Consider the following 15,714-nt stretch of genomic DNA (forward strand, 5'->3'; position numbering starts at 1 on the left):
AAATTATTACAGTAAGTGTTAAAAAAATATATATTTTAGTCTTTTTTCTTAAAATTTTACATTTAAACGAATGTTAGTGTAATTGTAATTTTTTCTGTGTGAAAATGTTTTCTATACCATTTTATTCTATACCATAGATTTATAATATCGGCCTTTTAGGGATTATAGTCCTTAATTAAAAAAATATTATTTATTGGCCGATATTTAATTCTAAATAAAAACAATTTACCTTAGTTTTTAGATTGTATCAGTTTTCTGTAAATAGTATAAATATATAATATCGGCCATTTATCGGTTATTGACCATAATGTGAAAATTATTATTTATTGGCTGATATGTAATATTTAATTATGAATAAAATCTATTTAATTTAGTTTTTACAGTCTATCAATTTTAAGTAATGTCGATTTATAATATCGTCCGCTTATCGGTTGTTGACCTGTATAGTATAGATAATATATATATATATATATAATATCGGGTATCATTTACTGTTTATTAGCCTTAATGTGAAAATTTATTATTTATTTGCTGATACATATTATTTAATTATAAAATAAAACGATTTACTTTAGTTTTTAGAGTTTATCAATTTTCTTTAAGTAGTGTTTATTTATAATATCGGCCATTTATCGTTTGTTAACCTTAATATGAAAAAGATTGTTTATTTGCCGATATTTAATTATAGAAAAAAACTATTTATGTGTTTTTTGTGTATCATTTATATATATATATATATGTATATATATATATATATATATATATATATACTTTATTTTTATTAATTTTTTACAAAGATGTATAATATCGGTATCATTTATCGTTTATTAGCTTTAATGTGAAAATTATTATTGGCTGATATTTATTAATCAAAATAAAAAGTGTGACACAACTTCTCAAGTTAAGGAATGGAGTGCATTGAATGATAAAAGTGTTTCTGTCTGACAGGTTCTTGAGAAAAGAGATGAATGACATCAGCTGAAACTGAAAGTCATTACAGTCTGATGAAATATTATAATGGCGTTTTGTAAACAGACGAGACTCACAACAGCAGAAGTGTTTTTTGTAGACCTCTGACCCCTTTCTAAATCCCTGAGTTCAGGTCTGGTGTAATAACAGAGGTTCAGGTGAGCTTTCATCATGTGGGCGATTATGATTACAGTTTAGGCTACTTGTTACGTTGTTTCTTTCTGCTCCAAGTCAAAATCTCTATTTTGTACTGTAGATGTTGCCCAGATCCCCTCTTCAATGTAAGAAAAGATTTTAAAAAATTATGATTTATTTAAAAAGAAAAGAAAGTTGAGGTACTTGGGTTTAATAGGAACACACTTGACCCCACATTGACCCCCACATTTGTTTAGACACATTTGCTGCATCTTTTTTCTTCACGACACCACTTTTCTTCAACATTTTGCTTGTGTTTTGCTCATTCAATTTCATTTATTTATTCATTGAATTGATTTTTTTTCTTTATTCATTTATTTGTTCGTTCATTATTATTTTTTTCATTTATGCAATTTAACTTTATTCCATTATTTAAATTTTTCTATTCATTCTATATTTTTTATTTTGTTTATTTATTAATTTAATCACTTGTATTTCATTCTACTTTTTGGGTTCATTTCATTCATTCATTTATTCATTCATTCATTTGATTTATTTTTAGTTTTCTTTATTCATTTATTTGCTCATTCATTATTTATTTTTAATTTCATTCATGCAATTTCACGTTATTCTATTATTTTTATTTTTATATTTTACTCAAAAATATTACTCATATTTTTATTTTACTTTTTGTTTTTATTTACTTAATCATTTATTCATTCAATCATTTAGTTGTATTTATTTTATTACACTTAATCTATTTGCATCTATGCGATACTATTTAACTTATATTAAAAAAAAAACACATCAAACTTTACAGCTGTATTCTAATCCATGCATCATTCACTTGATATATAGATTGAACATTTTATTTTATAGTAGGCTATTTTCAGATTTATGGAGTTATAAAAATATCAACAAAATGAAAGGAGTTTTGAACCTGGCTTTATCCAGTGTTCATATTTCAGGTCAGGACATGGTTCAAATTAGTGCATATTTCTACCTCATTTGCATACTTAAACATGATATTTCAGAAAAACTGTCTTGACTTGATGCACTTCGATGAAGTGTGCTGTTATCTGGACGTGTCCTGTAGGGGGCAGCAGTGGGGCTGCAGGGGGCCGGACTCAACTGAACTGAAGGGTTCTCCTGCACTTCACTTCACTTCACATGTTCATCTGCACACGCACACACACGCTTTTCAAGACTCACCGTGATCGTGTCTCTCGTGTGTTTCTGCAATCTGAAGGATTTGCCTTTTTCATTCCTCTGAATATATATGGATATAATGTTCAACTGGGACCGAGAGATGCACAAGTCCTCTTAACCACAGCAGTGATACAATGGGGAAACTTCAGTCGAAACATGGTGAGTTACCGCTCTATGCGTATGTTTACTGCTGATTATTGAGTTAAAGGAACTTTTCCGGATTTGAGTCTGTTCTACAATTTAAATATAGCTTTCTATAGCTTTTTTAAATAGCTTTTTTTGTTATTAGGCAAGCATATTATTATTTGTTAGCCTCTGAGATTAGAAATCTCATTAGTTTAAGATTTGTGCATCGTGAAAGTAGCTTCGTCAAAATTTCTCTTGGGGTCTTGTATGAAGGTAATGATCAGAACATCAATTAAGCATAGCCATAATAATCAGAAAACCATCCACTTATATATCATTTGGACACATATTTCGCCAATCCTATGAATGCATGCTTTTGATGCATAACTATGTTATGAATAATACTTCGATTTTGTCTTTGTCATTGGGATGCAGCTTGCAAACGTCGGGAAAATCCTGAGGGTGAGTTTTACATTCGTCACAGTTTTGAGTCCGTCTATTTTTGTTATGCATTAACTATTTATGGCTTGAATGTTGCAGAACATTTCCTAATGCTTTTTCAATCCACCTTCAGGGGACAGTTTTGTTGCGAACAGCATTACTTCTAGAAGAGGAGTTGACGAAGGCGAAAGATATGACACCGGTCTGAAAGATTATAAGGTAAGAAATGCTTGTTTTTGTGCATTTGCTGATTTAAGGCTGCTCTGTATAGCTCAAAATTCAGTTTAATGGTGCATAAAAGCCAGATTAAAAGATGCCTGCTCTGGCAGCCTCCAGTATCAAAGTATACATCTGTGATTGCTGTGTAAATGCATTTATGTAAAGACGCTTAAATATGACTTTAGATGCGTTTCTGAGCAATACATCAGCATCTATCTTCTAAAGCAGCATCCTAACTGAAGTCGAACACAATATCTGACCATTCTACATCCTAAAAACACTTATGCATTAGAAAATATAATGAGCTTATATTGATTTTTCAATTCCAAGAATCAATCTATGCTGTTTTTCAGTTGATGCATGAGAAAAACCTCATGAAACATTATTTGTAATGCGTCACATGCAATAATCCTTGTGCTTTGTTACTTTTGATGTGAAACAAAGCCCCAGCTTTCAAATTCTGTCTATTTTATCATGACATTCAAACATTAAACAATGATCATCTCTTGCTCTTTACTACTAGTTACAGCACAAAATAAACACGAATGAACATCAGAGGGTGTTAAAAGAAACAGAAACTGAAATGAAGCATCAATTAAACAGTGTTTTAACTGCAGAAAGACATCAGTAACACAGCTTGTTAACAACGGCATGTAAGAAATGCCATTCAGTGACCATAAATGCAATAGTTAGCTAGAAAAATAAATTCTAGATGGAAGCATTTTGCTAAATATATGCACTATACGAGTTTAACTTAATGTGTTCTTCAATATCAAATTCAGGTTTGAATAAATTCATCATAAACATCCAAATAATTATACCATTAAAAAGTAATTATAAAAAATATTTTTAGTATTAAATTTTCTTTACGTGCAATTTTTCTTTTTAATGTTTGGCTACAAATATAATAAATATATATTGATTATATGAATATGTTAAAATATAATGCATTTTAATTATAAAAAATGTTATTCACATTTTTATTTGTTTGTTTACAAATCACTTTAAGCTAGTAATGTACCATCTGACAGGGTTTATTGTGTTGTTAGCAGAGAGTGATATTTTGTCACTCATTTGCCTTTATATTAAAATCAGATCGAATCACAAGCTTGTGAATCAAACTCAGATTGACTCATGAAATGTGTCTCAAGTTTGCTTGCTGACAAGACGTGCATGCAATGCTGCCTTAAAATTATTTGGCATCTCTGAGACTGGATTTGCAATGCTTTTATAAAAGCGACCCATGAAACGCGTCTCAGAAAGCACTACTCAGCTGAATCTTGGAGGAATCGCTCAAGAGCCCAGACGGGAGCTGCACCACAGAAGGAACAACTTGCGGTGAGCCCCGCTGCCAAAGACCACATTCCCACTCCCGAGAAATCATCATTAGAGCGACTGAAACAAACAGACAGGAGTGTGCTTTCTCAGAGCCGTGCAGCGACACGCTGCTGTTGTTTTTGTCGTGTTTGGCCAAACTGATGGGTCCCTACAGGACTGTGACATCATCAGCGGACGTTGTGTGATTGACAGCTGCATTAACTAACAGCTGAGATTATACAGTGACTTATAGGAGATTGACCAGGAGTTTTGTCTCATTCTCTGACCACACAATGCGTCTGTTTTCTGGCATTTGTCATAACCTGAGACTGTTTGACAGCCCTAACCTCAGTGATTAACAACAGCAAAGAATAACATGCCCCATGGCATACGTGTGCCAGTAATTCTGTTCACACCGTACATTTGAATATTGCAGTGATTTTAATGCACTTTTTCTGCACGTGTTCAGACAGAGATTTATCAGTGCATCTTAAGTAATAAAAACGCTTTTTTGAATCATTTCTGTTCAAAGAATCAATTAAAATGCATATTTAAAAAAAGATCTCTGATTTGATCCATTCAAATTAAAGACATTAACAAAAGTGAATCAAACCAATTCTATCAAGTTTGTTCGAATCATTTTGAACATGGACCGGAATTCACAGGAATCAACCAAATTGATTCACTTTAACAAGTTTGATTCATTTCTGTGTATGGGTTCAAAGTTTAAAGAATCAAATCAAAATACGATAACAGAAATCTTTTATTCATTGAAATGTACAGAAATGAAGCAAACGGACACTAAGTAGTTTGTTTGATTCATTTGTGTCTACTATAGGTTCAAGCTGTCAAGATTCACTTCAAAACACAAAAACTGATTCATTAAAATTGACAGAAAGTATTCAAACCAACTTGATCCAATCCACATAAATGTTCTGAAGAAACTTGTTGAACAATCAATTAAAAAGTCAATCTTAAAAAGATATCTCTGAACCGATTCATTTAAATGGTCAGAAATACACAGGACTGAATCAAACCAACTCGAATCATTTGTGTGGATGGAGTCAAACTGTCCGTTTTAAAGATTCAATTCAAAATTCGATCTCAGAAATCTCAGAACTGATTCAAAGAAATGATCAGAAATGAATCATACAGACTCCGACTTCAATTAGTCTCACCTGTGCATGGTTTTGCGTCATTTCGATTATTCTCACGCTGAAGGACGTCATAATCACAAACTGATAACTGATAGAAAGCCTTAGAAAAGTCCCTCCCGTCACGAATGGGAAAGATATTTGGGAAAAGCACCGGGACAAGTTTTGGCTCTGGTTTGTGTTTTTTCAGTCGACAAGAACCTGAAAGACTCTTTGAAACTTCTGATTTGGTGATAAGACGCGTTTAGGTTGTTTATTTAGGGTGGATGAAGTGAAAGAGGCACTTTCAGACTCCAGCTTTTGATGTGAGTCCATCTGAGGTCAGCGTTTGGTTGATGTTAAACTCTGGTTAGGACTGAACCATTAAGATTTGTTGCATAACACGTTGCAGTTTAGATCGATTTCTTGTGATGCCATATATATCGCTTTTGGAATTGCATTGCAAATTAATCTGTGAATATTTATGAAAATGCATGTGCACTACAATGCGACAAGGCGCTTAGGTTTGACACAGAATGATTTATACAATTCTGTAATGATTTTAACGCACTTTTTACATGCATTTTGTTCGAAAAGAGATGTTATAATAGTATCTCATTTAACACACTGTTTGATTTATGGTTCAGTTGATTCATTTAATTGAATCAGTTCAAAGTTCAACCTCTCAATTGCATCTTTGAAATGGACAGAAATTAATCGAATCGATTCTTAATGAGAAAGGTTCAAATATTCAACCGTGAGTCACTTGATTGAACTAGTCCTGTTGTAGTTAATATCCCAACAAGATTTCTCATATTGTGTGCATTTATGTCTAAGCAAAGAGAAGAAATGCATGTGTGCATCTGAATGAGGCTTGTGAATAATGCCGCTGTCTAATCTGCTCTTTGTGCTTTTGAAAACATAGTGATCACAGGTTTGTTATTCTGCAGTAAACAGAATCCTTGTTAGCAATGTGTTTGATGAATAAATGAATGATGCATGTAAAGAAAGAGAGAAAAAAAACATTGGTGTTTCCACAAAGTTTCCCTCTTTCCACAAATCATTTCATTTGAATGTTCACTGCATGCATTTATTTAAAGAACTTTGTTAAAAAGAGACGATGTTAGAGTTGGAATGAGCTTAAAGCGCTTAATACGGACTTTACTCAGAACATTCCTTGAAGTTAATGGAAAAGAGGGAATGTGTCCAGTAATTGTGTCTGGCCGGCTTTTAAAGTCAGCTTTAGGATTTGGGAGGCAGGTGAAATCTTGATGGCCAGAGATTAGGAAGAGGGCCACGTCCTCCTTCAGCCCATTGTCAGGGTCCTTTACTTCAAAGCGCGGAGCTGGGATTATTAAAGCTCTCCGATAGAGCCACAGAGACAGACGAGTGAGTTTCCCAGGGTTTCCTGGTGTGGAGATCCCGAGTATTAACACGGAAAGCCATTTGTGTTCAGTGAGCAATAATGAGCTCATAATGCTGTCTGAAATTTTCTTTTAAAATTAGCATTTATATCTGGTTCCTGTATTTATGTTTAGTTATTTCCCTTTAATTGTATAGAAAAGTACCTATACATTGCCATTAGATTAAAATAACTGAACCTAAATATATAGGACCCTTATAAAAATGTTAATTTTAGATGAATATTTCAGATATATAAATATATTATGTATAATTTTTTTTTCTAGTCACAACATTTTTAATTTTTCACTTTTCGTATTTAGCTCTAAAATAATGTAAACTGAAACTAAAAAATTTGTTAATTAACAGAAAAAAAATTAACTGAAAAATATATTTAAATTAAATTAAATTATAATATTACTAAATTATAAATAATAAAATCATATATATATATATATTACTAAATTATAAATAATACAATTATATATATATATATATATAATATTTATATATATATAAATATATTATTTATAATTTAGTAATATATATATATATATATATATATATATATTACTAAATTATAAATAATAAAATTATATATACATATATATATATATATATATATATATATATATATATATATATATATATATATATATATTACTAAATTATAAATAATAAAATTATATATATATATATATATATATATATATATATATATATATATATATATATATATATATATATATATATATATATATAAAATTAAACTAAATAAAACTAAAATCATTAAAAAAATAATTTTGATCATTTCTAAGGCAGTTTTCTCATTTTTGTTTTATTTTAAGTGCTTCACAGTACTTAGTTTAAGTTTTATAGCTAAAACTAAATGAACTAAAACTACCATATAAAAACATTTATTAAAACAAATAAATATTTAAAATATTATTTTAGCTAGATGCCAAGACAATATAAAATAACTATAAAATAACCAAACTAAAAACTTTTTCTCTGCATAACATCTATTTAGCTGCAAAAATGATAAAAAAATAATGTAATGCACCTTCTGACGCCATGATAGTTTTGTATGAAGAAATCTATTTTATTTTAAAGCTTTTTGCCAGAATTTGTTCCTGTTCCTCACATAAAGATATCATATAACTTCAGAAAAATAGTGGATATGAATCATCTACTTTATGCTCTTTTCTGTCCTTTTTAGAGTCACTATTGTGTGGAAAATGACTAATAAAAATGACATCTTTCATGTTGCATATGGGCTTGGAACGACCTGACATATTTTCGTGGTTCTTGTACTCCTCCTGAAAGTTTTGCACGTCAGATTAAAGCACGTTGAGTGAAAGGAGCTGCTCATGTGGGGTAATTATGGACTTGGACACACAGATGATTGTTGGCTGATCAAAGACGTTCCCTGAAAAAACACAGCCTTTGGTTTCTGTTCCTGAAGGAGACAGCGATAGGGAAAGAATGAGTTGGCTGGTTTTGAGAGAGGCCAGATTGACGGATCATTGCAGGTGTTCGGCTCTTACCTGAATAAACACTTGGCACCGTGCTAAGACAGATCTCCAGAGGTGAGATCAAAATGACCAGTCCAAATGAGCAGCCAAAATAGCAGCAATGTTGTTGGAAAGCCAGACAAGAGGCTTCTCTGTGAAAAACCGGCACGGAAAGCTCTGAGGTGGACTAGCCGTATAAAGACTAGCCGTTCTTAAAGAGCTCCAACACTGGAAACATCAACAGTCTGCCGCACACTGACCACTTCTTCAGTCCAATAATGACACAAGCGTTCCACCTTTATACGCCCCTCTCCTCTTAAATGTTCCCAGCCACTGATGCAAGCGAAGTAGGAACAATCCGATAGAAATGGAGCGGGGAAACATTACAGAAATGGGCTATAACACAGGAAGTTCAGCTGGAATTTGATTTGGAAGTAAATTCAGTTTCCTGCCTAAGAAATTTGACAGAAGAGTTTCAGAAAGGAAATCAGAAAGGCAAATTTTAGTATTTTCTGGTAAAAGATATTGCAATTTTTAAATAAGTCAATTTTTAAATAATTTTCTAATTGTTTTTAATTTTTTGTTATTATTGTTCTTCATTATTATTTCACTTTGAATTACCGATGTGTACGAAATGTGCTATATAAATAAACTTGCCTTGCCTGATTAATGCAATAATTAATTTATAATAACAAATAATTCATAATTAAAGATGCAATTTTATTTAAATGAAATTATGAACAGTAAATCGTAATATAAATTATAAATGAAGTTTATAAATGAAGATATGTATTGTATATAATTATATAGATGTCAATAATTAATGTTAACAATTATATATAAAATATACGTATCATTATATACAATAATAAAGTCATTTTTAATTAATTTATAATAATTTTTTTAATTAAAGATTCATTTTTAAAATCCAAGTATGTATTGTAAACCGTTGTTTAAGATCTAAATTAAATATATAATTATATATAATAATTTAATTAATTTATAATAATTACAAATTATGTGCACAATGGCTTCAAAATTCAAGTTTAAACTATGAATGAAAGCAATTTATATTGAACTAAATGTTTAATCTCTTTATGTGATTTTAAACTGTAGTAAATAGTAATATAAATTATAAATAATATTTAAGTTATTAAATGTCATTATTTATAACAATTGTAAGTATTTGACTGGTGCAGTTTTTATGATGAAGATATGAAACTGTATAAATAATTAGATTATAATTTATAATTGAAAATGAAATGTTATATCAATTAAATTGTGAAATAAATGTTTATAGTGATTAAATAGATAAATTATGAAAATTAATAATTCATATTTTTTTATATGTGTAAGTAGTTATGCATACTTAATAGATTTAATATTAATATACTTTTTTTAAAATATGTGTATATATATATGCATATTCTTTTTTATATTATTTACATCATTTTTGTAATATATCTCATATGTTGTGTGCTTTACATCGAGCTTTAATCGAGACTTAATTGAAATTTGCAAAGTGGCTGTAATTGTTAACACCAACTATTTGGATCTCTCCTAGCTCTTAAAGTTGTTTGCTTTGTCCATTTTTAACCATTGGCCAAGCTAAGCTCCTAAAATATAATGTTTATTTCATAAAACATGGGGAGGGTGACATGATCCGTCAGATTTAATAAGCCCTGATGCATGACGTCAGTCTTGATCGTAAATATGCTGATGTTTCTTCAAAGTGGACTCGTTCTGTAATCTCATGTTTACTTTGAGAAATCAGATTTTCTCACCTCGACAGAGCTGTGTATATTCTTGTTTTAGTTGGGTTTGTTCGCTTCGAGTCAGCGGTGTTTGCTTTGGCAGCGTGTGGTGAATATCTGATCGGTTTAAGAGCGTCACATTCAATGACATCTTTCTCCTTCTGATTTTCTTTTCTTCCATTGTCTTGATGGAGCTGAATTGCACTATTGGCTCAAATTGGCGCCTTTGTTTAATAGCCGACATTCTCCTGGTTGAAACTGCTGTGGTGGTTTCGAGGAAAACGAAGTCGGTGTTCGGGGTTGTGAGACGACTTGGGTTTGTGTTTTGACGTCGGCGAGCCGTGAGCCTTCATCTGTGAATGGGAAGCATGTGGCGTCGGTCCAGAACAGCGGGCTCTTTCAGCGTGGCCCCTGCAGACATCTGTTTCTGGTTTGTACAGCAGAAATCCTCGAGCTCGCTGTGGGGCGATCAGGACCTGTTTTTCTGAAGGCTTTGAGGTGGTGGGGTGCGATGAAGGGGGAACAGCGAGTGTTCAGTAGGTTTTGTTCTCTTTTCCTTTATTCCACATTGGTGATCTTTAAAAAATGCGTAGAAAGATCCTTGCAGTAGATTGCTAGATACAAACTGACAATTGCTAGATATAAACCTGTAAAAAAAATTTTTAATTTAAATTTTTTTTTTTTTCACAACAAATATTTGAAAATATAAACTCAGAAATGCAAGATAAACTCAGAAGAATGAGATATACAGGTGAACTGGTGAGTTTTGTGTTAAATGTGAGCCGAAATCATCACAATTAAAAGAAGCAAAGACTTGAACTACTTCAGTCTGTGTGCGTTGAATTTATTTAATACATGAGTTTCACAACTTGAGTTGAATTACTGAAATAAATGAACTTTTTCTCGACATTGTCATTTATTGAGAAGCACCTGTAAAGTCAGAATTGAGAAATAAAAAATTAGAATTAGGAGATATAATCTCAAAATTGAAAGATAAATGTAGTATTGAGAAATATAAAGTCAAAGTTATGAGATATGAAGTTGAAATTGCAAGATAAACTCAAAATGTTGAGATATGATGTCAAAAGTATGAGATATAAACTCAGAATTATGAGATATAAAGTTAGAATTTTGTGATATAATCTCAGATTTGCAAGAAACTCAGAATTGAGAGATATAAAGTCAGAGTTATGAGATATAAAGTCAGAATTGCAAGATAAACTCAGAACTGTGAAATATATTAGAACTGCGAGATATAAATTCAGTATTATGAGATATAAAGTCAGAGTTGTGAGATAAATGCAGTATTGAGAGATATAAATGTCAAAGTCATAAGATATAAAGTCAGAATTGAGAGATATAAAGTCAAAGTTAGAAGATATAAACTCAGAATGATAGGATATTAAGTCAGAATTATGAGATATAAACTCAGAATTGAAAGATAAACGCAGTTTTGAAGGATGTAAAGTCAAAGTTATGAGACATAAAGTCAGAATGGAGAGATATACAGACATAAGTATGATATATAAAATCAGATTTGGGAGATATAAAGTCAGTATTGAAAAATAAACTCATAACTATGAAATATATTAGAACTGTGAGATATAACATCAGTATTATGAGATATAAAATCAGAGTTGTGAGATAAACTCAGAACTGCGAGAAACTCAACATAATGAGATATAAAGTCAGAATTATGAGATATAAAGTTAGAATTATGAGATATAAAGTCAGAATTATGAGATATAAAGTCAGAATTATGAGATATAAAGTTAGAATTATGAGATATAAAGTCAGAATTATGAGATATAAAGTTAGAATTATGAGCTATAAAGTCAGAATTATGAGATATAAAGTTAGAATTATGAGATATAAAGTCAGAATTGTGAGAAACTCAGAACTGCGAGAAACTCAACATTATGAGATATAAAGTCAGAATTATGAGATATAAAGTCAGAATTATGAGATATAAAGTTAGAATTATGAGATATAAAGTCAGAATTATGAGATATAAAGTTAGAATTATGAGATATAAAGTCAGAGTTGTGAGATAAACTCAGAACTGCGAGAAACTCAACATAATGAGATATAAAGTCAGAATTATGAGATATAAAGTCAGAGTTGTGAGATAAACTCAGAACTGCGAGAAACTCAACATAATGAGATATAAAGTCAGAATTATGAGATATAAAGTTAGAATTATGAGATATAAAGTTTTGAGAGATATAAAGTCAGAATTATGAGATATAAAATTTTGAGAGATATGAAGTCAGAATTGGGAGATATAAAGTCAGAATTATGAAATATAAAGTTTTGAGAGATATAAAGTCAGAATTATGAGATATAAAGTCAGAATTATGAGATATAAAGTTTTGATAGATATAAAGTCTGAATTATGAGATATAAAGTCAGAATTATGAGATATAAAGTCAGAATTATGAGATATAAAGTTTTGATAGATATAAAGTCAGAATTATGAGATATAAAGTCAGAATTATGAGATATAAAGTTTTGATAGATATAAAGTCAGAATTATGAGATATAAAGTCAGAATTATGAGATATAAAATTTTGAGAGATATGAAGTCAGAATTGGGAGATATAAAGTCAGAATTATGAAATATAAAGTTTTGAGAGATATAAAGTCAGAATTATGAGATATAAAGTCAGAATTATGAGATATAAAGTCAGAATTATGAGATATAAAGTTTTGATAGATATAAAGTCAGAATTATGAGATATAAAGTTAGAATTATGAGATATAAAGTCAGAATTATGAGATATAAAGTTAGAATTATGAGATATAAAGTCAGAATTATGAGATATAAAGTCAGAATTATGAGATATAAAGTCAGAATTGCGAGATATAAAGTAAGAGTTGTGAGATATAAAATCAGAACTGTTAAATTCAGAACTACGATATATGAGTATTACAAGTTTATATGTCATAATTCTGCCTTGATTAACAAAGGACACAGATTATTTGGAGAATATATGGGTCATGATGCCATTATAATAATATTTTTTGCACAATACTTACATACTGAATTGTGATCGATCATCTTTCTTATATCTGTTTGCATAGTGAATTTGATTAGTTGCTAAATTAGATCCACAACTGCATGATGACTGGGTTTTTAGCACATTTTAAAAGGCGTAAAATGTCTTCAAAATTCTATTTTAAGGTATGAATGAAAGTAATTTATATAGAACAAAATGTTATAGTCTCTTTAAATGATCTTAAACATTATTTTACTGTGCATATCTATATTCTCATAGCATTTATATTGTTAGAAAAACACAACTGACTATGCAACTAAACCTTTTGTGACTCAGCAGCATGCAAATATTATGATTGCATCATCATTCTATAAAACATGTTGTTTATTTAATAATAAGAGAACATTAGACATAATCTTTCTTATTAATGTGCAGTCTGCCATTGATACTCATGTTATTTATTTGTGTTTGAGCATCAGAAGTGTTTTTCCCCACTTCCTCCTCTCACTTTTCATGGCCAGTGTTTCATGGAAAAAGACATTTGAACACTGCAGGCGGATTGCATGTTTATTTATTTGAGGATATTTATGCTGGGAAAGGCGCTTTGAAGAAGGTGTTTGCTTACGTTCCTCCGGTTCCTTGTCTAAGCACTCTTTCCGAGCGGGTTGAGGGTTCAAGGCTTCAAAGACGCTGAGGTGCCATCAGGAGATGACTGTTTGATCTCCTCCAGACGCCACCGATGTTGCCTTTTCCTCATTCCATGCTTCTGACGTGCAATTATTCACAATTAGGCAATTTCAGGTGTTTAAAGTCAACAAAGTCAGAATTGACAGAATTGTGCTTTTAGATTCTTGGTCTTATTGTGAAGTGTGAACTATTGCACATTTTCTATTTCACAGAGTTCACGAATGCTATGTTTTTGAAAATGTTTTATTGGGTTGTGTTTGGCATTCTGTGTTGACTTTAAAGGAATAGATCACACACAAATGAACTTTTGCTGAAAATTTACTTTGAGTAAATTGAGTTTTTCCAGATTTGGAGAAATGTAGCATTGCGTCAGTGTCTCATCAATGGATGCTCTGCAGTGAATGGGTGCCATCAGAATGAGAGTCCAAACATCACAATAATCCACAGCACTCCAGTCCATCAGAAGACAAGCTGCATGTTTGGAAGAAATAAATCCATTAAGAAATGTTTAGAACTGTGTTGGCTTGTAAACAGTGCAGATTTCTCTCCTGATTCAGATCAGACCTATTTTTCACTGTAGGAAGTGTTAATGTAGACTCATTTTTGTGTTAAAAACGTCTTAATGCTGGATTTGTTTCAGCTTTTGTCTTCTCCAGATGTTCACTGATGGACTGGAGTGCTGTGGATTATTGTGATGTTTTTATCAGACTCTCATTCTGACGGCACCCATTCACTGCAGACTATCCACTGATGAGACACTGATGCAATGCTACATTTCTACAAATCTGATGAAGAAACAAACTCATCCTAATCTCGTATTGCCTGAGGATGAGCACATTTTCAGCAGTAAGAACTGCTGCAGTAAAAACTACTCTCTATACATTGTTTACAGTTTATCTATACTTTTTATGTGCAATATTACAATCACTTCTTATGCAAAGTCTCACTTTGCATCTCGTGCAACTCATGCATTCGTGCACACAAACTAATGAGGACTTGCATCATATTAGTGCACCTCAAAAAGGATGATTTTCAATCACTGCTCCAATAATAAACAGGCTTTAGATTATTTAAGTGCTTTAAGTCATCCAGAACTCTGGCCTGGTTGTTACTGTGCTATTATCTCCTGTTGTAATCGATGCCGATGGAGCTTAACTCCTGCTGAACCCGGAAAGCACTTCAATAATGTTTTAAGACTCTGAGATCTGTTCAGCAAAGCATGTGGTGTAAACAGGCGTGATGTGAGACGCTGTGCAGTGTTTAAAGCGCAGAACGAGTGAATGGAAATGGAGCGTTTGCGGTGGATGTTATGGCAGGCGTTTACTTTGCGTCGCTTTCAGAGAAGGAAAGAAAATACCTGAGGCTGGTGACTGTTTCTGGCCACGTCTGCGTTTGATCTCGTGCAGCTCTCGGCCAACACAAACAGCAGGAGAGTTTTAAGGTATGTTTCCATATAAACCGCTGGAGAAAGCTTCTCTCAAATGGACCTTTTGCAAGCCTTGGTGCAGTCAAGGGAGTATTTGATTTATTTATCTTGTACTGTGCTTGTTGTTAAGTGGATCCCTGCGTCTCAATAGTTTCATGACAAGGCTTTTGGAAAAACTTTGCATGTAAAGTAAAAATGTTTGTTAGGAGCAAACATTTCTTTTTTGTAAGAGGATGTTCTTAGAAACAATGGGTTGCATTCAAACAAGTTATTTTTGTATATAGTGCATCAAATTAAATACTTGAAAGGTGTTTCATCCCATTTTCTCAGTTTTTATTTGAAACTTGAACTCGAATGATGAGGTTCTGACCCTTGGGCTCATGA

The 15,714-nt window shown here is 31.5% G+C and overlaps 1 protein-coding gene across 1 annotated transcript in view; it reads left to right on the forward strand.

Annotated features, from left to right (window-relative positions):
* The first annotated feature begins 2,237 nt into the window (after positions 1-2,237).
* The window catches only part of nkd2b (NKD inhibitor of WNT signaling pathway 2b), a 37,541-nt gene continuing 24,064 nt past the window's right edge, over positions 2,238-15,714 (forward strand). The window contains exons 1-3 of the mRNA XM_052577607.1: positions 2,238-2,472; positions 2,875-2,901; positions 3,014-3,099. Coding sequence (XP_052433567.1) covers positions 2,448-2,472; positions 2,875-2,901; positions 3,014-3,099 — 138 coding nt within the window. The 5' untranslated portion in view covers positions 2,238-2,447. The remainder of the gene's footprint in view (positions 2,473-2,874; positions 2,902-3,013; positions 3,100-15,714) is intronic.

The sequence above is a fragment of the Carassius gibelio genome, chromosome B16 (genome assembly GCF_023724105.1).
Source record: "Carassius gibelio isolate Cgi1373 ecotype wild population from Czech Republic chromosome B16, carGib1.2-hapl.c, whole genome shotgun sequence".
Classification (NCBI taxonomy): Eukaryota; Metazoa; Chordata; class Actinopteri; order Cypriniformes; family Cyprinidae; genus Carassius; species Carassius gibelio.